The 25,848-nt window shown below is 39.7% G+C and overlaps 1 protein-coding gene across 1 annotated transcript in view; it reads right to left on the reverse strand.

Annotated features, from left to right (window-relative positions):
- Positions 1-9: 9 nt before the first annotated feature.
- Positions 10-25,848, reverse strand: part of LOC127451149 (serine/threonine-protein kinase LMTK2-like) — a 63,204-nt gene continuing 37,365 nt past the window's right edge. Inside the window, exons 6-14 of the mRNA XM_051715608.1 lie at positions 24,792-24,879; positions 12,813-12,943; positions 10,325-10,409; positions 9,835-9,956; positions 7,401-7,550; positions 4,442-7,316; positions 4,205-4,337; positions 3,219-3,473; positions 10-2,151 (exon numbers count right to left, since the gene is read on the reverse strand). Coding sequence (XP_051571568.1) covers positions 2,123-2,151; positions 3,219-3,473; positions 4,205-4,337; positions 4,442-7,316; positions 7,401-7,550; positions 9,835-9,956; positions 10,325-10,409; positions 12,813-12,943; positions 24,792-24,879 — 3,868 coding nt within the window. The 3' untranslated portion in view covers positions 10-2,122. The remainder of the gene's footprint in view (positions 2,152-3,218; positions 3,474-4,204; positions 4,338-4,441; positions 7,317-7,400; positions 7,551-9,834; positions 9,957-10,324; positions 10,410-12,812; positions 12,944-24,791; positions 24,880-25,848) is intronic.

Consider the following 25,848-nt stretch of genomic DNA (forward strand, 5'->3'; position numbering starts at 1 on the left):
TACAGGATAGATAGAAGTTCATTTTCATTTAATTCCATAATAAACAGGGAAATTAATTATAAACCATTCCTTCAATGACACTACACATGATCATTAATATGAAGTAAAAATATCACCATTTTTAAAATGTACAAGTTATAAGGACATGAAGACCTGCATTTCCCCATTTATTATTTTAGCTTTAATCGCTTTTTTCCCCGATCAATTCTCACCAGTGATACGTCACGTTTTGGCTTTAAATTACTAAATGAAACCTTGTACTTACATCATTCCTAATTTACAGACAAAATTTAACATTTATATCCATCAGTACAGTTAAACATTAAGTTACACTTTAAAGATGTGCAAGATTAAGCGAAGTATATCTTTGAATAAAACCAAAGAATTTCCTTTCATAAAATTTCAAGTTGAAATGAAATTGAGTGCTGGTAATACAGATGATTAAATTGGGCTAAAACAGAGAGAGGGTACTGTACTGAATTACAAGGGGACGTAGAAGCTATGTACCTGATTATTCCAGCCATAACCTCTAGAAATAAACATCAGACTCGCAATTTACACTAGACAATTTTGAGTATGTTGTACCAAAACCAACTTCCTTTCTGACTGAACCAAGAAAATATTTGGTAATATCAAAAGTTCATCTTGCTGATTCTGTAGTTTTATCTTGATTCGATTTCTTCTATGTACATAAGTATGTATCTGCCACTGTCAGCCCAAAACAAAAAGCATTCTGAGCAGCTAGATTGGCAAATAGAAATGATTCAAATCAAAAGAACAGCTTGTGTGATGGAAAAGAGGAAAAACTTGTGTTTACAAGCTGCTCTTTAGAGTTTACATGGGCAAAGCTTTTATTTATAGTTCTATACCTTCTCGTATCTTCTTGAGGCTACAAGCAGCCATAAGCTTTAGATTCTGGAAGTTCTGCCAACATTTACTTTTCAGTCTCTCTACATAACCACCAATCTTTATGATTACTTGCTAAAAAATAAAGCATTATCTTCTGCCACAATGACAACTTCTGGGTGAATGCCATCCAAAATCAAAAGAAAAATATATATATTTTTTCACAGTAATGGGAACTGGGGGGTAAAATGTCACAATGTAGAGAGAGAGAGAGAAAAAAGGTAGGGTACAATATGACCAGGTTTAGTGAGATTCCCCCTTGTTTTGAATCATAAAACTTGCCAACACAAACCTAAACTGAAGTTCAGAGAATGAGGAGCTTTGCTAATGGGAACATGGGCGGCCGAACACACTGGACTTCCTCATATGGAAAGAGTAGGGCTGCTCATGCTTTGATGCGCTGAGCTTGATAAATACTTCTCACAAATACACTGCAATGATAAGAAACTGCTCACATCTTTAAGACTTTTTAGCATTTCATCTCCAAATCTCTTCAACAGCCCAAATTCTAACTTCTACATCACTGTATACAAAACAAGATATCTCATTGGAACTATATACGCCTGGGTGAAAAAGTGGTGCACTTTCATGAATGTATCATCTGTCCAAACACTGTACAAAAATATATGTGCAGAGGCATACTGACATGAATGTTGCTTCTATTGGATATCTTATCCATTACACATACAAATTAGCTTGTCACACCAGATTTTATGTTAAAAAATTAAAATCCAGTGTGTGTTAACGTAAAAGGCAAGTATCGTCTGATTTCAATTGCACAATATGAGCATGAGCCTGTTGGCTCATTAGTGTTTACGGGAGTCCTCCTGTTGAACAATGATTTTCAGCATCATCGTTTAGAAGTAAAATGTTGACATTGAAGAGAAATGTATATGAGCAAGAGTACATACACAAACAACAAAAAAGTGAGGCAGGACACTTGAAAGTGAGAAGCAAGTGAAACTTTCTAAAGCATATGTGAAGCAAGGTTCCTCCAAATTGCACTGATGAAAAACGTTGTAAATTACAGTTAGAATTTCAGATCACTGAGCTGGATCATCTGCAGAAAACAGGAAGCAGCCACAAGAGGGAGGTTCAGCTTAGACTGTAGAGTCATCTTCATTTTCTCAAATAAATACCAATGCTGCCTGAGAAGCAATCAAAGCCTTCAAAGTGTCCATCACATTTCTCCAACATTTATACTTGTCTTCAGTGATTAATCTTTCTCTCCATCTTCACCACTTCCTGAGAAAGAAAAGAGATACAGAAATAAAAAATATTATTTTACTTAATTTTTTAATGTTACATTTTTAAATGATCAAAATTAATCATGTTCCCCTATCGTACATAAATTCCATAATAAGCAATTTTCCAACCAAGGGATCAACTCAAGCTTAAAGTGCAACCTCCTGTAAACCAGTGAAAAGTGACGTAAACACAGCGAGATGCATCAAAGATGTCCATCTGACACATTAAGCAGGCGTCACACTAGCCGATTTATCAAGTGACTTTCAGGTGTGAGTCCAGGCAGATGGAGAAGCTTGCATTAGCGACTGCCAGCGGGAGGTCGTTAATCACTTGACCGTCGGGACTCTCTGCTGAGTTAATGGTTCCAGCAACGGAAAAAAAGGATCCAACATGACAGAAAAAAATTGCTCTGTCTCCAGGGCAGGCTCTTGTGTTCTCCTCAAGTGATCAGTGAGGTTCTTCTTTTATTGAAGAACTGAGCAGATGTCAAGCTGATCTGAACATTTATATCACACTAAGTTGCATATCATCACAAACACTGATTGTAATCCATAGTGATTCTGTTAACAAGCGTTTTTCCCTACAAAAATGACAAATGAAATCAGAAAGTGGATGCACAACAGTCTGTTTTTATTGAACGTAATTTTTACTCACTGAAAGCTGCATATGGACATGCGTGCTCTATACGGAAAGCCTCGTGGGGCTAAATACACAGTCACACACTTTCACAAGGTAAGGCTTCTCCATGAATTGCTTCATAAATCACTCTTTTACTATTTTTTATGCTCACATGGTACTCCTGTTATTTCGGTGAGCTCCATGTGACAGGGAATAAGAGAGAGAGATTTTGGCGAGTTGGTATGTTTGTCACCACACCACCATTTTGTTTCGCAAGTGTGTCATACCTCTGAAGAAAGCGAGCTCTCAGCAAAGCAGTCTGCATTTGTAACATCCTCAGCCAAAACTAGTAGTTTTGACTCTGCTAGTGTTATGCCGGCTTAATTAGTTCGGTTAAAACTTTTATCGATTGACAGCCCTAGTCTGGATGTTTGTGTTGGACTTACCCCCTTGTTCAGTGTCGGAGTCTGTAAGGTGGGTGAGGGAGAAGCTAGCAATGCTGGCTGGGGAAATGGAGAAGCGGGAGTAGGTGGATGGGCTGTTCCAACTCTGCTCCAGGGCACGGCTGGCAGGGGGTGGGGAGAAATACTTTGAAGCTGCCGAGGTCCCACCTGTTCTACTTCCAGAATGATCACTGGTTGCCTTTGAAAGGAAACTGGGCTCTGGAGATGGGAAGTCATCATCCCATTCAAATGCACCACCTGTCAGACATAATCAAAGATTAAGGGGACTCAGAGGTTAAAACTGTAGTAAAGACTGCAGTGAAAAGGTTTCCCTTAGTCTAGAAACATACACTGTGCAAGTTTGCAAATGAAGATTTGAATGCTTGGCCAGCTCATTGCAAGCTCACAACCCCATTGTACAATGTGCACCCTTGCATAACTGTGGCAGCAACAAACAGCAGTACTCAAGTGGGCGATAGAGTAATCACTATTCTATTCTAATGGCTTGAAGACAAAGAGTCAAAAATATGTTTATAAAATCTTACTTGTTGAAATTGTTGCTATACCATAGTTAACCTGAAAGAGAAAACTGACCATAGAAAAGGACACTAAAGGCCAAAGTATAAGCTGGTTTTCCAAGTATCTGCAAATTTAGTCATCAGCACATTACTGTCAAACAAGTCCGTATGGACTCGCAGTCAATAGTATACTTTTAAAGGCTGAGCACTCGACTGTGTGCGAGACAGAATGGCACGCGGAAGAACAAAGTATATTCTAGCCTTGAGAAGTAGCATAGATTACACTACTGCACGCTATACAACGGCTATTGCACCAATGCTGAAAATGCAAAGCACACATGCATTGTGTTCTGACACATTTCAAAACAAATGACACGTGAAATCAAGCTTGCATAGCTAGAAGGTCATGTTCTTGTTTGGAGTATGTTTCGGGGATTTTAATATTTAATGTGGAAGTTATTCAGTCCATACCTTCTTCATCTGTGGAGCTTTCAGAGTTGGTAAATCTATTAAGGTAGCTGGAGGAGGCCACTGGACTGCAGAAATCAGACATTGGGCTACTGGGGTCATGGGTATTCTCCCCAAGTTCCTTTGTTGGGGTTTCCTGTTTGGATAAAACCAGGCGTATAAAGACAGCTTCTCTCGAAAGAAAACACTTAAGGTTATGCAAATAGATTTGTTAGTATGGATGCATGGAAAACATCAGACCTGGTCAAAAAGGTAGACGGTGACATCATCAAAAAAGGACACCCCACGTCTATCACTGCCCTCTTCTGATGTTGGTTTAGCAGCCTGAAGGGACTTGGGCTTTAGCAGGCTTTTGAGGTTGAGGGAATTACTGTTGTCTGAGATGATAACAGGTATGGGATGCACAACATCATCCTCACTACACTCAGAGCTAGAGCTGTGCAATCGGTAGGCACGTATGTCCTCATCTGATTCATCACTGTTCTCATCTTCATCAGCCTCAATCCCATCCTCTGACGCATATTCCAGTGAGGATCCATTGAGCTTGCCTAGATATCTCCCCTCCATATCTGGCTCCTTCTTCTTTGTTCCCTCCCCAGCATATGTTCTTGTTAGCTTAGCATGGACCATGATGTCACTTGAGGGCTGCGTTAAGGTAGCGGATATTGCTGAATGTTTTGCAACTGCAATAGAATGACTTTGGTCTGACAAAAGATCAGAAAACTCAGATTCATCCATAGACACTGGTTTATCCTGGCTCCATTCCTCCTCAGTGGTAAGAACCAATTCTGGAAGAGGAGTTGTTCTACTCCGCACAACAACATCATTTGATTCTGGAGTAGGACCTGCAGATTCTCCGGAAGTATCAGTCTCGGACACTAAATGCTCCTCAATAATAACAACTGATTCGGTTGCGTCACTTCCATCAACAACACGATTACTCTGGAGCCAAAATGAAGAATCTGTCAAACTGCTTCCATTGACATCATCACTCTTCTTATCTAGCTCGTCATTGTCTGAGAAGTAAGCCGAATCTCTGTAGTTTCCACTCAAGGTAACTTCACCAGGTTCTTGCTGGTGATCAACCCCATCACCGTTTACCTGAACATCAGGTACACTCTGCACCTCAGACACAATTATTTCTGGAGGAACCAGTGTAGAAATAGACTGACCTATCCCATTCTCTTCTGAGGAATCCCTCATGCTTGTTTGCGAGTTCCACTCAGGTGACTCTAGATTTTCTGTTTCGTACCCACTGTCCGCGGCTTTGTAGGGGGGTTGAAGCTTATTGACAGGGGTTTCCAAGGGCTCTCCATGTACCATGTCCCTCTGCATGTCCAGAGAATCTAACGAGTCGGGTGTTTCAGCTGAATTCTCAGTAGTTGGAAGAGTGGATGAGGTGCTGTCTTCCAACATGCTGTCTTGACTGATTTGGTCAAGACAAGAGTCTGACACCACCAGTGAGGACATGTCCTGAGTTACATGGTTGTCCAATAAAGTTTTATCTTGATCAATGGCATCTGATTGTGGAATATCCTTGGTCATCTTCTTGTCCAGCTCCATTTTGACATCACTCATTGAGTCGTTACTTGTTAGTCTTTCAGTGAGGCCACCTTTTGTACACTCACCAACAGGTGAAGTAGTAAAGCTAAGCTCAGCTAATTCACTGATTCCTAGATACTGCCCATTCTCCTTTGAGGCTCCAAAGTATTCTTTAAGGCTAGGGGGTTTGGCATCTATGCACAAAGTTTCTGTAGTGGCACTTTCAAGGGACTGATGACTATCAGATGGACTGTCACCAATGACCTCAACACTCTCAGAGGTAGATTCGGAAGAAGAGCAAGTCCCAACTTTTGGGGAACGCAAAGAGCCATTTGTGCTTGGCAGCTGGTTGCTACAGGTGTCTCCTGTTATTAACATATCTAAAGGCAACATTGTTTCATTTCCTTTCAAAGGTGACAGAAAATCTTCTAAAATAGGGCTCAATAAGTCCAAGAATTCATCCTTAAGCTGCATAGAATTATCAGCTGTAAGGTTTACACTATCTGAGACATTGGTCTCAGTGATGGAGCTTATCGTCTCCTGGAAATTTCTTGAGTCAGGCTGAGAGAAAGCAGGTTTATCTTTCATCAGGCTGTTGTCTTTGAGAAACAAAAAGTTTTCAGTCAGTTTCTCACTGTTAAGAAGCTTCATCACATCTGCACTCTCCGGATCGGAGATCTCCAGATGAATTGCTTCTGGTCCAGCCCCTAAAAAAGACTTCTGAAAGTAATTGGCCTCTGTACTATTGGTTTCCTCATCACAATCCTTCTTTGGCAAATACATCTCTGGAAGCTCCATGAAACCTCCCCTGAATGCATGAGAATCTTCAAATTTTTCATCACCCTCACTGAAAATGTTTGTATGGTAAGGGCTCTCATGTTCACTTGATGACCATATGTGGCTGTCCTGAAGGTAAGAGTCTTTTGAGTCAATGCTCTGATGGAAGAAATCAGCATCTGTGCTGGACTCATCCAATCGCACATCCTGTAAGACTATATACTGCTGCTGCTCTGATGCACTGGTGCCCTCAGCACCTTGACTTTCCCCTATCCCAAAGTCACTCTCATCCAGCTCCTCCAACTTAATAAAGTACTCATTTCCAGACGATGCTTTATGTGCATCCAACACTGGCAAGGTTCCCGGGACTTTGCCAGTTTCTCTCTGACTCTCAGTGTCAGGGAAGTGAGCATGAATGTCTTGCCTTGGCACTGGAAAGAACATACTGTGGTAATTTAGAGTAGTGTCTATGGCAGAGCGATTGTGGCTTTCATAGTGGTCATGCTTTGCTGCCTCCCACACATATTCAAAACTTAGCCCATGACTCGTTTCGGTGACCGTGAGCACCTCGTCTGGTTCTCGTCCATCATCAAACTGCTCAAGGATAGGGAAGGAGGAGTGACTGACAGTGGCTTGGCGAGCAGTTGGATTTGGTTTGAGAGAGCTCCAGCGCTGCTCAAAGTCATCCTCCACATCTTTCTGGCCCTGCATTCGGAGATAAGTGAGCAAGCGGTGGACTTCTTCAGCAGTGGCCCTTTTGTCTGCAGGCAGCCAGCAAAACTGCAGAACTTCATACCTGTAGACCAAAGCACATAGTTAAACTGCAAGTTCCAAAAGAGAGCTTGATCTATGAAAATGAAGGTATTTGTGAAGGACTAACCATCTTTCAGAGTAGGGTAAGTCCAGCTGTGGATTGAGAAGTCTGACTTGTTGATCTTTGAGCACATGATTGAGCACTTCTCTATCTGATAGGTGAGGATATGGCTGCTTCGCACCCTCAAACAGTTCCCACAATGTCACACCCAGCGCCCTGAAAACACATATAAATGTTAAGGACGTTAAATTGTATGAAACCTACTCCTTGCCTCCACAGAATTATTAATTCCTTTAATAAAAGTTCTCAGGATACAGAGTTAATTGGTCTAAATCCGAAGCTTTGGCTCTGACAGCATACTGCCCAGTAACGGCTTTCCAGCCGGGCCCCTACTAGTGGCCCAAACAGGGCATTAAGTATTTGGGCATTTTATTCCCAGCAAATTTGTCAGATTTAGTTAGAGTTAAATTTGACCCCTTAATAAAAAGGTTTTCGAGCGATGTGGGCAGGTGGGCTTCATTACATTTACCTATGATGGGGAAGGTTAATGTTATTAAAATGAATTTTATTCCAAAATTTAACTGTTACAATCTCTCCCTGTAGATGTCCCCCCTCTTATTTCAAGCAATCTGATAGCATAGCGGAGTCCTTCATTTGGAATGGTAAACGTCCCAGATTACTGCATAGGCCGATTGACAAAAGTGGGCTAGGCCTACCCAAGATTTGGTTTTATTATTATGCATTCGGTCTCAGACATTTGGCTCATTGATCACTTCCACCTGAGAGAGCCCCTCCCTGGTTTTGTACTGAACAGGAAGTTCTTGCTCGTATTTCGCCTTAAGTTACACCCCTTTATCTCGCATTTGCACTCGGTATGGACAAAAGTGTCCAGAGTGATTAATTCGGACATTTACTTAAATGTTGCCTCAAGCATATGGCTGAACCCTAAATTATGTATTAATAGGTCCCCTTTCTGCTGGTCAGAGGGGGGTTACTACACTAGGTGACCTGTATGAGAGTGGGGTGTCTAGATCTTTTGAAAATTTGGTTCAACTTTTGGGAATTCCCAGATCTCAGTTCTATAGGTATTTACAGCTGCGCTACCTGCTCTGTATTGTTTTTGGGAGTAGCACACACCCCCTAAAGTGGAAGATACTCTGGGAGAGGTGATTACTGCTTTTGGAAAAGGTCATGAGGCATCAGTGTATTACTCCCTGCTAATTCAGCAGCTGGGGGACGGAGCTTTAACTTCTCTCAAGAGATTATGGGAAAAAGATTTAAATTTGGAGGAGGGAGTTTGGGCTAGAATTCTAAAAAACGTCAATTCTGCATCTAGAGATGCAAGGGTGCACCTTATGCAATTCAAGATTTTACATAGATTCTATTGGACCCCCTCTAGATTGCATAGGCCTGGTCTTAAAGACACACCCACCTGCTGGCAATGCCAATCAGAAGCTGGAGACACATTTGGGGGTGTGGTAAGATCCAAGAATTTTGGTTGAAGGTACAGAGTTTTGTGTGTGACGTGTTGGGCACTCAAATTTCGTTTTGCCCCAGATTCTGTATTTTGGGAGATGGGGCGGTCATAAATTTGGAGGATAAATACATAAAAAATTGGGTTTTGACCAGTGTTATGATTGGTAGGCAGGTTATTTTAAGAGGATGGAAGTCGAATAGAGCACCTTCATTCCAGGAGTGGTGTGCAGAGATGGGGAGGGTGGCTGCTTTCGAGAAGGTGTCAAGCAGAAGGATGGGAGTTAAGAATTTGTTTGATAGGAAATGGGGCAACTATTCAGTGTTTTTGGGGGACTCTCGAGGAGGGGCGGTGGAGAGATATGTTGTGTTTTTTTCTTTGTGTTAAGTCTATGAATCGATAAAAATGTTAATTGAAAATCAATCCTACTCGATTATCTATTTTTATTTATTTCAGTTATGCAATTTAACATTTCATCCACTTAGTATAATTCAACCCTTTCATTGCAGTTAATCAATTTTTCATAAAATCAAAACAGACAAATACAACATCCATTTTTAACACAACAATATTCAAAAAAGGACAGGTCTGTAATAAGAGCTAATATAAGCTCATGAAATGGCTGGCTGACATCCAAGCCATCATTTGAGCAGTCTGAGTGATTCACACATGTGCCTATAAGAGTCAAATTTACAACTCTGTGTTCAGACCAGTGCAGCAGTAGCTCACTTTCAGAAGGCTCTGATCTGCGACTTCTGTGAGAGCCAAAACATTACTACCACTGTTCATCTACCCCCTTTACACAATATTTTAACTTATATGAGAAGGCTGTCAAGAACCACCAGGTCAAAATCCTCTGTAGAACTGCAAATGTGTACTCAATGCAAGTGAGCAGGGAAACTATTGTTTTGAGAAGGAATTACCAGGGAACACAAAAATTGATAAAATGTATACTTTGAATGCACTGTACGTCGCTTTGGATAAAAGTGTCAGCCAAATATGTACATGCAAACGTGAGATACCTACCAAACATTGCTTAGTTTAGTCTGTTCTGTTGTAATGACACCTCCATGCAGCTCACCAACCAGCTCAGGGGCAAGCCAGCGCAGAGCCACACATTGGTCATCCTCTGTGGTGATATAATCCTCCTGTTAAAAAAGAAAAAAATAAGAATAATTTGCATGCACAAGTTAGTTGAAACCATTTTCGACTCAGGGGTAAAACACATTTACGTTTTCTTTTTTCCCTTCTTTTTTAAAATACTACATCGTACACATTATTTATGATTCTGTCTGGTAGAATGAGATTTCAGCAATATGTGAGAGAAGTTATGACTGCTCTCTGCACTAGATGCAATAACTAAATATAACCTGTATTTGCAAACATTTACATGCTCTGGGCTGTCTAAGCCTTCCAAAAAAAAAAAAAAGGTACAAAATGATCCAATAATTTAGAACATTAATGTTACAAATAAATAAATAAAAAATGATATAGGTGAAGCCTCTGCAAGCTATACCTTATAATTTGCAGGGCCAATGCCATAGTCTCCTACTTTGACAGTCAGGTCTGTTGTGAGATAGCAGTTCCTCAAAGCCAAATCACTGTGAAGGAAGAGAGGAGTGAAAATGAACTGACATGCCTTTAAAAATATATATTTGCATGTAAAATTACACGCTTGTAGTGTGGTGTATAGACTAAATAACTCCTGTAGTAAACATACTTTATTCAAGTCAAAAGATACATTGTCTGAAATTAACAATGTCACGTCTTAAAATATTATTCAAATTGGATTTTTGGGCTTTTTGCCACTTTTTATTCATAGTGACAGCAGAGAAGGGAGAAGAAATTATTGGGGTGAGAGTAGCGGATGAGATCGGCGCATTCACACAGGCCTGATTCAAACTTGCATGTCTTACATGAGTAGCACGGCTCAACATGTCTGGAGCATGTGCACTAACAACTTTATGGGAAAATGTTATGTTCACAACACTGCGTTTTTTGGCAAAACATAAGTCTTAAATTTAAGACCTAAATCCCTGTAGAAAGTCACTGAAACATTGCTGATTAAATATTTTAAAAGAGTTTTGCATTCTATGACGGTGTGCATCACTTGATGTGTCATATGCGCCTGCCGGCAAACTATCCAGGTGTCCGAGAGTTGCCTTTTTGTTTTGAAATTTTTTTCTAGCATAAATCGTGGATCCAAACTAAAAGATGATTACAAGCCTTCATCATTCTAAAATCATCTTTGTGCAACTGACTAGCTACAAATCCATCAATCTCCATCCACTTTGAGTCCAAGTTGTACACATGACAGTGTGGACACAGAACTAAGTGTTGATTCAGTGAGTAAGTGTGTGTTTTATGGTTGTGGTTGTGTCCAAAGGTTACTGTTAACACACCAGCAGGTGTCATCTCACCCTCAACAACAAAATCACGGATGCTGGAGCTTTTCCCAACTCTAGACACATAGCATCAGGATATTGTTCCCAGGAGGAAACAATATGCTCACTGAGCCAGTAAGTGGTCCGAGAAGACATATGGTGTCTCTTTCAGACAGAGGCCCAATGAACACACCAGCTCTGATTTCAGTTTTTCCCCACCTTTTCTGAGGAGTGTCTCTCTCTTACACCCTCTCCCGGGACAATGCTGACACTAGCGCTGTTTGCTCACAGAGCGCACAGCTACTGTCATTCTCACTGAAACCACTGCAAGATAAATGGATGGATATTTTAGTCTTTGCCCCCTGCCCAATACAGTACTGTCGACAGGTCACGGAGTAGAGTTGAGGTTTTGGCTGTACATGGCAAAGTGCAGACAAGTGGACACAAAGGGAACTGCTGCAGTGTGCATGAACATAGAGAAACAGCAATAGCAAAAAGGAATAGTTCACCCCAAAAATTACATTGTCATCAATTACACACCCTCATTTTGGTTCTGTTGAACACAAAAGGAAATGTTAGGCAGAATGGTAGCCTCAGGCACCATTCATTTTTTTTTTTTTCTATGGAAAAAAGATGCAGTGAAAGTGACTAAACTAACCCTTTAAAACATCACTAGTCCTCTATCCAGAGGAGAACGGTCTCCCCCAGCAGAGTCTGGTTTCTCCCAAGGTTTTTTTTCTCCACTAAATAATCTTTGAGTTTTTGTTCCTTGCCACATTTGCCTTTGGCTAGATCACTTAAGACATTAAGGCATCATTTTCAAAAAAGTTTTGCAATTAAGCTGGGGACTTGAAGACATTACAGTAGGATTTTTTGTAAATGCCACTGCTTTGGATTTCATGCCGTCACACCCATCTAAACTTGATCATGTAGATGTACACTGTGGGAGTGGCAAACACGGATTCATTGTAAATCAACTTTGAAACCAAAAATCTAAGAGCCAATGTATTTTCATGACAGCCACAACAACGGCACAGGAATCGCCATGCCTCCTTTGGAACTGTAGCCCAGATAACTCCGCCCACCCCCGCGGCCCATATGAAGGGATCATTTTACGCTCGAACCGCAGAATCATCATATCCTGACAGCAGAAGACAGTCAACACCCCGTAATCCAGGGGAGCTGTGCAATCGGACACCTTTCTGCATATCCTGAGCACGTAGGAGGGTAAAGCTCAGCATGGCAAGACACCCTAGATAACCTAGCCTTGCCTCCATAATACTGGAAGGGTAAGAATGAAAGTGCAACATTGCCTTTCACAGAGCTGTGGCCTTTTTTGGAGAAAAAAAAAAAAAAGAGGCCAGCCAGTTTCGAGTAGGAAAGCCTGAACAAAAACACTCACACATGCAGGCTGCAGTGGAGACATGCGGATAGACACCATGAGCTCTTTATTGTTTACTGCATTAAACATGTGTCTCTCAGTCAATGCGTTTTATTTGGATTGCATGAAGGTTTGGCAATGTCAAAGCAAGACATGCCAAGAGTAGGACTAAACGAGAGCTGTGACAGTGAGTGGAAAGGAAATGTAACGTGTACCCATATTTGAGATCTTTGCAGTACCTGTGCAAGAAGTTGTGCTTGTGCATGTGGGTGACCCCAGCAGCGATCTCGCAAGCCATTTTCTGCAGCTGTAGTAGTTCTCCATTCCTGTACAGCCAGTCATGTTGCGATACATAACACTTCAGGTCCCCCTGCACATCAAAGCACAAACACAGCAATAAGTGTTGAAACTATAGACAATTTTCAACCAATTACAAGGAATAACACCATTTTAAGACCATTATAATTAGTGTTGTTATACTGATATGCTGTGATTCTGCAGCTTGCAAGTGAAATGTTGCTTTTTTTATACAATAGTTGCATAAGCAATACATTAATTAGAGGAAGACCGATATATCGGTTTTACCGATTAATCGGTGCCACTAGTTGCTTTTTGAAACTATCGGTTATTTGCAAAAATCAATGGCAATTGTTGCCGATGGTTTTTTTATTTATTCTTTTATTTTTATTTTTTTTATTGAAACGAGAGCATGCAAAGGAAAATACATTGTGTCTCCAACTCCATTTATTGTGCATAATATCAATAATATATAGGCTATAAAAAGCTTAATTTGGTCCATTTTAAATATAGAGCATTGTGACTGAGCCAAGTCTTCATCATTTCAAAATAAGAGTCTCCGGTGTGTTTCAGGCATGTTCTGAGTTAAAAGTCCCTTGTTATGCACCAAGTCTTCTTTTTCTGATTATTATTGGGATTTTGGTTGAAAAATAAACTACATCTGGAATTGTATTCATTTTGTACTCTGGCCTCTATGTCTGTGCCGACTAAGAAAATGTTGTAACATCCTATGAATCTATTTTAAAAACTATCGGCCGATTAATCGGTTATCTGCCTTTTCCACCACCTTAGTTATCGGTAAAGTCCACTATTGGTCAACCTCTAACATTAATACTATGTTAATTATATTTCAGAAAGGGGCCTGGGTAGCTCAGCAAGTAAAGACGCTGACTACCACACCTGGAGTCAAAAGTCTGAATCCAGGGCGTGCTGAGTGACCCCAGTCAGGTTTCCTAAGCAACCAATAGGCCCTGTTGCTAGGGTGGGTTGAGCCACCTTGGGTTAACCTCCTCATGGTCGCTATAATGTGGTTCTCGCTCTTGGTGGGGCGCGTGGTGGGTTGTGCGTGGATGCTGTGGAGAATAGCGTGAGCCTCCACACGCGCTATGTCGCTGCGGTAACTCGCTCAAAAAGCCACGTGTTAAAATGCGCAGATTGACGGTCTCAGACGTGGAGGCAACTGAGATTCGTCCTCTGCCACCCGGATTGAGGTGAGTCACTATGCCACCATGAGGATTTAGAGCGCACTGGGAATTTGGCATTCCAAATTGGGGAGAAAAGGGGAGGACAATTTTTTTATATTTCAGACAAAATATATCAGCTATTATGCATTTTGGCTTATTATTATTATTATGTAAGCCAGATATTTCATCTTTACTCTGCCACAGGTTTCTCAAAAAAAGATGCAAAAGCAGGACCAAGTGTAAGAATTCTACACAGTGAATACACAGTGGAGTGATCAAAAAGTTAAATGAAAGTATTGGAGCACTATTGGAATGCAGCTTACTGGACCAGTAAAAACTGTTGAATAAAACCAAACAAATAACTGAAAACATAATTAAACATGAATGTGAAGCAGATCTCAAGGCACACACAGCATTTGAGGGTACATCAATGGTACACAATGGTTTTTTTAGGCTGAATGTGACAGGCAACTTGCAGATGGTGCCACAGAGGGGCAGTACAATCTCTTTGTACAGATGCTTTACTGCCTCACGGGGATTCGACCAAATAAGGGAAAGGCTGTTTATTAGAGACTACTATATGCTGTGTCACAGCACTTTAAAAATAAAAAAGCAGTGGTAAGACAGGCCACACAGATCAGGGCTGCATAGATGTGTTGGGTTTCTGGGCTCAAAGACTAAAGGGCAATTTAGGATAAAGTGGCAGCACGGTGAGAAATTAGTTTTGTTGGATGATTGAACAGATGATTGAACACCACAGGGTGCTGCCACAATTGGCTAGGGTTGCCGCAGAGCCTCTGCTTAGTACAATATTTTAATGGCAACCAATGTTAAAAGTACCGGCAATACCCACACGCTGTTTGACTACAGCTAGCTGCTTTCAAATCCTCACATGCGTACTGTATTTCTGCGCATGCTGTATAGAGCGCTCGCATCTCGTCGTGAATGCATGTGAACTGTCAAATGCGCTTCTTGGTAAAACTGTCCCTCTTGACACTATATTTATTTAATCACAGCCATTAATGTAATATGACAGTGTAAGCAGATGGGATAAAAATCTGCACCATCTTGACGTGATATTTATGTAACAGCCGTTAATGTATTACGTGAGTGTAAGTGGATAGGGCAAAATCTTAGATCTCAAATCTCTCTGATGTGTAAATGCAGCCTAATAGACCTGCTGCTGTCTGTTATAGGCCTATCGTTAATTTTAATGAAACAGCAACATTGACAAGAAAAAGAAAAGTGTTTGACTTCTCAGAGTGCATTGAATCAGTATTAATGATTACCTAAAAATTGCACAATAAAGTTTTTTTTATTTTGCATTAGATTATTTTGCATTTTTATTACAGGCTTTTTAAAAATAAATGTAAAAGCTTGAAGCAATGTTTACTTAAACACTTGAAAGCTACCTTGTTTTAATTTAATTTGTTAATATTAATATTTACTTGGGGCCTGAGTAGCTCAGCGAGTATTGACGCTGACTACCACCCTTGGAGTAGCGAGTTCGAATCCAGGCCGTGCTGAGTGACTCCAGCCAGGTCTCCTAAGCAACCAAATTGGCCCGGTTGCTAGGGAGGGTAGAGTCACATGGGGTAACCTCCTCATGGTCGCGATTAGTGGTTCTCGGTCTCAATGGGTCACGTGGTAAAGTAGTAGAGAGTAGCATGAGCCTCCACATGCAGAGTCTCCGCGGTATCATGCACAACGAGCCAAGATGCACGTGATAAGATGCACGGATTGACGGTCTCAGAAGTGGAGGCAACTGAGACTTGTCCTCCGTCACCCGGCTTGAGGTGAGTAACCGCGCCACCACGAAGACCTACTAAGTAGTGGAAATTGGGCATTCCAAATTGGGAGATATAAAATAAATAAATAAAATTAATATTAATTTTAAACTTTTTAAATAGAAGAGTGTTTCCAATAGTATATTTATTTTTACGTGTTTGAGGTGCTGTGGGGAAAAAACACTATAAAGGGGTGCCGTAGTTTAAAAAAGTTTGGGAACCACTGCATTAGCATGGCATATTTAGCTTAGTTATTTATTGTTTATTATCATATTTATTGTTGAGTCTTGCAAGTTACAGAAATACTCAAGCCAGCCCATCTGGCACCAACAATGATCCTTGCTACAATCTAATCAGCCAATCGTGTGACAGCAGTGCATAAAATCAGGCAGATACGGGTCAGGAGATTCAGTTAATTTTTACATCAATCATCAGCATAATGATTTGGACCATGGCATGACTGTTGGTGCCAGACGGTTTGAGTATTTCTGTAACTGCTGATCTCATTGGATTTTCATGCACAACAGTCTCTAGAATTTACTCCGAATGGTGCCAAAAACAAAAAGCATCCAGTAAGCGGCAGTTCTGTGGATGGAAATGCCTTGTTGCTGAGAGAGGTCAACAGAGAATGACCAGACTGGTTTGAACTGACAAAGTCTACGGTAACTCAGATAACTGCTCTGTACATTTGTGGTGAGAAGAATATAATCTCAGAATACCATTCTGAGATGCAGGTTGGCACTGTTTTGGCGGCACAAGGGGGACCTAAACAATATTAGGCTGGTAGTTTTAATGTTGTGGCTGATCAAGAAAATAAATATATATTATTTTCAACTCTAAACAAAACTGCATACTCAGAATCTTTTAAGAGGATAAATAAGTGCATACTCAGCCTACACATCTAACTAATAAAAAAAGGTACAAAATAAATTAATAGTAATTTTGAAACACAGTTGAAGTCAGAAGTTTACATACACCTTGGCCAAATAGATTGAAACTTAGATTTCACAATTCCTGACATTTAATCGTAGAAAACATTCCGTCTTAGGTCAGTTAGGATCACTATGTCAGAATAATAGTAGAGAGAATGATTTATTTCAGCTTTTATTTCTTTCATCACTTTCCCAATGGGTCAGAAGGTTACATACACTTTGTTAGTATTTGGTGGCATTGCCTTTAAATTGTTTAACTTGGGTCAAATGTAATGGGATTTTCCCATGATGTCAAGCAAAGAAGCACCGAGTTTGATGGTAGGCCTTAAAATACATCTGAGGGTACACCTCCAATTGACTACAATTAGCCTATCAGAGGCTAATTGCCTAAAGGCTTGACATCATTTTCTAGAATTTTCCAAGCTGCTTAAAGGCACAGTTAACTTACAGTGCATCCGGAAAGTATTCACAGCGCTTCACTTTTTCCACATTTTGTTATGTTACAGCCTTATTCCAAAATGGATTAAATGCTTAGATGCTTGGCACACCTATTTTTGGGCAGTTTCTCCCATTCTTCTTTGCAGGACCTCTCAAGCTCCATCAGGTTGGATGGGGAGCGTCGGTGAACAGCCATTTTCAGATCTCTCCAGAGATGTTCAATCGGGTTCAAGTCTGGGCTCTGGCTGGGCCACTCAAGGACATTCACAGAGTTGTCCCGTAGCTACTCCTTTGTTATCTTGACTGTGTGCTTAGGGTCGTTGTCCTGTTGGAAGATGAACCTTCGCCCCAGTCTGAGGTTCTGAGAGCAGGTTTTCATCAAGGATTTTCATCTGTACATTGCTGCATTCATCTTTCCCTCGATCTTGACTTGTCTCGCAGTTCCTGCCACTGAAAAACATCCCCACAGCATGATGCTGCCACCACGCTTCACTGTAGGGATGGTATTGGCCAGGTGATGAGTGGTGCCTGGTTTCCTCCAGACATGACGCTTGCCATTCAGGCCAAAGAGTTCAATCTTTGTTTCTCATGGTCTGAGAGTCCTTCAGGTGCCTTTTGGCAAACTCCAGGTGGGCTGTCATGTGCCTTTTACTGAGGAGTGCTTCCATCTGGCCACTCTACCATACAGGCCTGATTGGTGGAGTGCTGCAGAGATGGTTGTTCTTCTGGAAGGTTCTCCTCTCTCCACAGAGAAACGCTGGAGCTCTGTCAGAGTGACCATCGGGTTCTTGGTCACCTCCCTGACTAAGGCCCTTCTCCCCCGATCTCTCAGTTTGGCCGGGCGGCCAGCTCTAGAAAGAGTCCTGGTGGTTCCAAACTTCTTCCATTTACAGATGATGGAGGCCACTGTGCTCATTGGGACCTTCAATGCTGCAGACATTTTTCTGTACTCTTCCCCAGATCTGTGCCTCGATACAATCCTGTTTAGGAGGTCTACAGACAATTCCTTGGACTTCATGGCTTGGTTTGTGCTCCGACATGCACTGTTAACTGTGGGACCTTATTTAGGCAGGTGTGTGTCTTCCTAAATCATGTCCAATCAACTGAATTTACCACAGGTGTACTCCAGTCAAGTTGTAGAAACATCTCAAGGATGATCAGTGGAAACAGGATGCACCTGAGCTCAATTCTGAGTGTCATGGCAAAGGCTGTGAATACTTATGTACATGTGATTTTTTTTCCGTTTTTTATTTTTAATAAATTTGCAAAGATTTCAAACAAATTATGGGGTATTGTTTGTAGAATTTTTAGGAAAATAATGAATTTAATCCATTTTGGAATAAGGCTGTAACATAACAAAATGTGGAAAAAGTGAAGCGCTGTGAATACTTTCCGGATGCACTGTAGTGTATGTAAACTTCTGACCCACTGGAATTGTGATTTATTTATATTTATTGCCATGTCAGCATCACTGGCTATTTTCATGGCAAAATCAAGGTAGTTATAATATGATATACACAATATATAATACAGTAATATACACAATGAACAGTATATAAGATCTTTCATTTCAATATTTAATAAAACATCAACTAAAAAACTTTGAGTAAAAACATTGCCTAGTAGCATTAAAAGTAAGACATTCCAGTCAAATGAATTTTATAGACAGTGGTGTCTGTTGGTGGCACTTCCCCTTTAAACAAAAACTTACGACTAAGTCTGGAATGACCAATACAGCATCTTGTGTAAACAGTCTGGTCATGTGTACACTCAAAAGGAAAACTTGTGAAAAATCTTTCATTGGTCAATGGGCTGCTTGGTACCAAGTGAGTCTCTTGAAGACAAGAGCAATGGGATTAACAACAGCAGATAAACACTGCAGTTCAGCTAAATTTAATTTAATCCCTTGGCAGTTCCACTGAATAATGTGATTATTCATTCTCAAATAGGCAAAACTGGTACATGCCCTTTATTTCTGCATTTAGTAGATAAGCTTCGGCTACGAGAAGTTATGTTCTCTTTTATTTCAATATCCTTTGAAATTTCAGTCTTTTGACATCTTTTTCCTTGATTAACTTTTGGTAATTGTGTTCTTATACTACTTTGTGTCTTTCTGAAGATTGGTTGTGTTCAGCTTTGTTCTTCAGTGACTTGGGTCTGACTTAATGTAATTTGGCTTTGGGTGCTTTGAGTCTTCTTTTTAGCTGAGATACAACCTTTGTTTTTGTATTGTGGTTTGTCATTATTCACCCAGGTCAAGTCTGTCTGGCATTCAGCAGTGCTCGTGATTGGTTTTACCACAGAGGCATAAGATTTCCTTATATTAAAGGCAGGAGGCTCCTCAACCACTCTGCATGCTTCAATGTAGCTCACTCTCTCTGTACATTTTACTCTCTGGATTTCCTTCTCTTTGATCCAAACTGGACAGACTTTTGATGAGGCTGAGTGATCAGCTGCGCAGTTGAAGCATTTTGCTGGTCTTGTACAGCCTGATTCATGTCCTTCCCCTCCACACTTACAGCATACTGACTTGTTTTTACATCCTGCAGAGCTGTGGCCAAATCTTTGACAATCAAAATCATATGGATGAATGAAGATGTTGACAGGTACACTCAGATATCCTAATTGGATCCTTTCTGGTGGTTGTGGTTTGTTGAATGTCACTATGTAAGTTCCTGTTTTAATCATCTGGTCTTTTTTTTTGATTGTAACTCTTTTAACATTTGTTACACCTTGTTGACTCAATTCCGATGCTATGTCAGCCTCATCCATATCTTGTAGCTCTCTGGTACAGGTAACTCCTTTACTACTGTTTAGAGATGGATGATACAAGGCTTTTATAGGAACATTGGCCACTGGCACACATTAGATTATCTGTGTGAATTTTTTTGGAACATTCTACCAATATGTCCAGACCATAGTTTTTTTTTCACATTTTTAACTGTCCCTGCTATACCCGAGATACGTTTTTGTATTGCAAAAGGAGACAGCTTAGTCAGAGGCATGTCAGGTAGTACAGATTCTAAAAGAATGAATCTCTGCCAATTTTAACTTTTTTGGGAGAACATGCAACAAGTATCAGAGTCATCATCCACATTCTGTTAGAATCACATGACCAGCTGAATACTACTCAATCTCGGTAACCATTTCGTATTGGACACTTTCATTCATGGATTAAATTAATAATGGCTGACTGTGAATTGTAAATGTATACAATGGCATCAGTAACTGAAAACTAATGTGTTTGAATGATGCTGCATCCACACCACTAGGTGTCAGTGTAAGATGACAAATTAAAAAATTACTGAGTGCAACTTTAATTCCAAAAAAATATTAAGAAGTCGGATGAATCATTCAGTCGTTTCCACCACTTTCAGTACACTCGCTCAATGACTGAGTTTAATTACATAAGTCACAGGGGGTGTAGACGCTGGCCCTAAGAGGATCCTGATTTCTCTGACTCCTAGCAACACAGGGTAATGTACTCCCTTTGGAATTCTGTAGGAGAAACAGCGTTACTGCCACCACTCACATAATATATCCTTAACTTTCTGGTAAATCAGACAGCCTGAAATGCAAGGCAGAGAAGGAACTTTGTTTCAACAATGCAAGGATTGGCAAATTGATCTCCCTTTCATTTATCCACTATTAATTCAAGCATAATTCATATTATCATGAATTATCTTCCATTAATAATGACTAGCATGATGATATGAAAGATGAAGTGTACTTAACATAACTTCAGTGTGCCTGATGTTGTAATCTATCCCAATGTCTTCAGTGCCTAAAATTAAGGGACCACAAGCAAACTGACCCACAATTTCAGTAAACCTGAACCCAATAGGGGCTGAATCTCACGAAAACACGTCCAAGTCATATTTCACCCCAAAATAATAAACAAATAATAAATGATATGCTGCTAACAGACAAATACGCCTTTTTAGGATCATTAAGGGGTTTTTGCATTGTGGCATTATTTTAATAACAATAAAGGACATTTTGTTATTATTGTATGCAGATGTTTAACGTTTGAAGTTTCTTTGTTTACATTTTTTCAGGGTTTTCCCATTCTTTTTACTGGTAACTGTTATTAGGCTGCTCAGAATTACTGTATCACAATGATTTCTCTTTCATTTTATTCAGCACAAATAATAAGCAAAATAACAAATACTAGCATGATGTATAAATACAACTGAAATATTATATTATTATTTTTATTTACTTTTGAGAATGATTGTTGAGGGGAATGTGCTTAATTGTTAAAAAATAATGTCATAATGCAAAATACCTTATTAGTCCTAAAAATATCCTTCATTTTCTTTAAGAAAAATAGAATAACATTTTCTTATTGATTTCGGGGTGAAATATTTTCTCTGTGACCTGGCCATGTTATTGAAAGGTTTCCCACTAATTATGGATGAAAATAGTGATTTTGTACGACTTTCAAATTTTTGTGCAAAAGCATAAAGACAGTTAATGTACAGTTGTTTTTAGATCTAATAAAGTACAGTCAAATTCCACTTTATATTACAGCTATTCTCTGCCTTTAAACACAAACACACACACACACAGGGCAGTTCCCTACAGACAGCCTTTTCAGGAGAGACTGTCACTCAATCAGGGAGCAACTGGCATTCTGCAAACCAGCTCCTATTGCACCCGGCAGTTATATTTCTGTCTAAAATGCACTGCGTCAGGGGGTAATCAATGGTTACCAGTGATACACAAAGAAAATCAGTCACCCAAAGACCTTTCAAATGTGCTCCTCTTTTCCTCTGGCATGACATGTTGAACAAACATCTTTTGCCCTTCCTGTCTTTGCACCTTTGATTGGCCATGTTTGGAATGGAATACTAGTGTACTGCTTACTGTACAGTATATACTGCATATTGTTCACTGAGCACGTACACATCACGTTGCATGTTTAATTCAGTGAGTGGCATTCAGATATCATTTTATGAATTAAAACATGAAGAAGGTTGAAAAGTAGAAAAAAAATCACTGTTGACAGGAACTGGAAGTTTATAGGACTCTCATATTGGCCTCTTGAGTCTTGTGAAGCTGCACTCTGACTTCGGGAGGACCGGCTTGGGTCGAAACCCGAGCTGCAACACCAGCTAAGGAAAGGGCCCAGACTGCATTATGCAACAGTGGGGCGCAGTGAGCTCATGCTCTCTCTGGAGATGGGCGGGATGGCTCAGAGCCATCCACCTGCTCAAGCCCAGAGGATTCCCACGGCATTGTTCCTAACAATTGGTCAGGTGTGCAGAATGCTCCTAACCACTAGCGCTGTGGGATTAACATGCAGCTAACTAATTGCAGAGCACTAGCAGGGTCTGCCTCAGCACAAACTGAAATGAATCAGGAAATACAGTCTCTTTCTCAGATGATTCAAAACGTGAGTTTGCACAAACACTGTCAGTGATCTGCCAGGTTTAATAAACCATTATTTTTGGTATATTAGCAGTTAGGAGGAGAACAAGACTCCATCTGTGTTGCCAAGTGCTTTATTTAATTTGCAGGAAACTGCTTAGATGATGACATGTTTTTGTTTGTTTCACTTTGCACTAGCACATTAGAGACTAATAAGTAGGGGTGGGTGCTATGACCAAAATCTTATATCACGATACGAGTAATTTTATTTCATGTTAACGATATATATCACAACATATTAAAAGCTTTCTGGAAAATCAATAAAAACTAAATTTAATCAATTAAATAACCATATTATAATGCTTATTTTTGGAACTCCAGTCAGTGAATTAAATACTTAATAAATTAAAACTACTTCCTCTTTATTTGGAACAAGACAATATCAAAGTAAATAAATAAATATCAACTTGTTTCAAAAATCAACCTTACCAAAATGCTAAATTTCACAGTATGACACATTTCAGTTCCAAATGCTGTTGACCATTATTATTATTACTTTACTCAAGAACCTTAAGATGACACGTGAAACATTCACGTGTCAGATGAGAAGAATATTTAGCGATTTTAAAGTGCTAAACGTGCGATCAAGGTCATTCTATTTGCTTGGGTGGCAGTAGAAAAATGTTCCACGCCAGAAAAACCCTGTCCATGTTTCTTCAATTCTCTCAGTATCACGTGAAGCCCTGTCCACTGACAGATAAGAACATGCTGCGCACATGGATATTTACATATCACAATATACACAATATAGCAAAATATCTATCGGTTGCGACGATATATACTGTCATATCGCCCAGCCCTACAATTAAGAACAAAGCTTCATAAATAAATGAAAAACTGGAAATAAACTGAAAAATATCTTTCACTATCATATTCCAATGCACCTTTGAAAAAATATATTTGTTGTATGAATTAATAGCAATTTAATAATTATATTTTATGGATTTGCATGTAAAGCTTCATAACAAATTGGAAATAAAATGGAAATAAATTGAAAAATCACTTTCACAATCATATTTCAATGCACCTTTCAACAAAATTATTTTATTAATTAATAATGAACAATCATTTATTTGACTATATTATTTTTTTTCACCTACCTGCAATATGCAAGTTCCAACAACAAAATTAAAGCGCAAAGCTTCATGAGAAATAATTTGTAACTTTCACAATCATATTCCCACACACCTCTGAATAAAAACTAAACGTTTTCAATTTTTCTGTGCTTATGCAAGAGCAAGATCAGTATTTAAAATGCAATTCTGTGTCGTATTCAAACCCTCTTCTCTTTCTCACAGCATCTTTGGCAGCATGGTGATAAAATGCACCAACACAGCGAGATGTGAGAGTGACAGTGCCAGTAAAACAATCCTGTTGCTTTATTGGGATATGAGGGAATCGGAGAGCGACCGACTGCAGGCAGTTATGTGGATCAGATCCTTGTCAGGCACAAGCAGCGCACCCAAAATAGATCAGGAAAAACAGAAAATAAATCCAAGTGCAAGCAGCAGCCCAATGACAGAGACTGGCCCAATGACTTCAGACAGATGCTGGCCTAATTAAAGCACTGGGAACAAATAAAGCAGTGAGGTACAGTGGAGTATCAGGGATTTCATCAGACTGTTCAAAATGAATTCCAGATACCAGGCATAGCTGTGAGACAAGAACAAGATCCCACCATGCAATTCAGCTGCTTACAAGGGTGCAAGACAAGACAATCTAGTGCACTAGACAGATGCTGGAATTCAAAAACAGATGTCATGTTTTATAGGTGCACTCAGTGATTTGTTTGTTGTTTCTTTTTGTGTGCTAATTTTAAAACAGAAAGAAGTATTAATAGTATAAAAGCATTTCTGAAAAATATGATTAAATGCATTGCTTTAATGTATCATTTATCAAATTCGGGGATGAAAGTTAACAGTACACTATGTTTATAATACATCGGACTGTAGTTCTGTCCCACACTGCCTTGTTTTTGTTTGTGAGAAATTAAACATGGCATCTAATTTGACTAAGCACTATTCAAGAAAACATTCTTTGCCATTTTGAGGCATAGGAATTTGGTCATTTTCCCAACATCACTGGGGAGTCATGAAATGGTCAAATGTTTGAGATTTTTTCTAAAAAGTCACAAATCACTAACTTACCAGTTCACAGTACTCAAAAACCAGCAGAAAAGGTATGGCCTCCACACACTGACCGAGACACTGAAGTATATTAGGATGCTGAAGAACCCTGTAAAGAAACAAATAATGGACAACACTGAAATCCAGCCATACAAACAGATTCTGTTCATCATTGAGCCCATTTACATGCACACCAATATGCTGATTACTCTCTAAAATCAGCTTATTTAAAAAATCAGACCATACAAGAAATCTGCATTTACGTGACATTTGAAATAATCGCGTTATTCTCTACTTCTGACGTCAAACCGTGAAGAGGCATGCGCTCAACAAGTGCGGACATTGGATGAGCCGGTAAGAACACCAGTTAAGGCGTTTACATGGCATGCGAAATCAGCGTAATGGGCAAAAATCTATCTGCGTCGACTGGGTTATTCATAAGCCATTTATGGCCTTTACGCCGATAAAAGAACATGGTTTATTGCGCTTACATGACTGCATGCATTGTTGGCTTATTAAGCATAATCGGTGTAAGAACGTGCATATAAACACTCTCATTATAGTACTGTAGCACCTTTAAAAGACAACATGGAATCAAAAATGATGAATCTGCAAAACTATGCTAGGGTTTTCTGGGTGGCTGCTATGGTGTTCCAAGTGGTTATTTACACATTGCTATATGGTTGCTAAAGCATTGCTACACAGTTTTTAGGTTGTTCTGTGTAGTTGCTAGTAGGGCTTTAAACAGGGCTGAGAGAATTATATTCACATTTTAAAGACATTATTTGAGGCAGGGGGAAAAAATCTACAAGACATCTGATTTTTAAATCAACGGTGACACCTACGTCCGCAAGAGGGCGCAACAAATCAATATAAACCAATCAGCACCATGTTATAGTGATTGTTTATTGCAAATAATATATCTGGCTGTAAACAAATGTGCGTAAAATGATAAAGTCAAAAGATTCAGCCAGTTCATATTCTCAAATATTAAGTAAAAAAAGTAAAACGAGAAAAGAAACGCTTTAATAGACGGTTCTATGTTGACTTAGTGTTGCACAGTAGCCTATACCGGTGC

This window comes from Myxocyprinus asiaticus, chromosome 14 (assembly GCF_019703515.2).
Source record: "Myxocyprinus asiaticus isolate MX2 ecotype Aquarium Trade chromosome 14, UBuf_Myxa_2, whole genome shotgun sequence".
Classification (NCBI taxonomy): Eukaryota; Metazoa; Chordata; class Actinopteri; order Cypriniformes; family Catostomidae; genus Myxocyprinus; species Myxocyprinus asiaticus.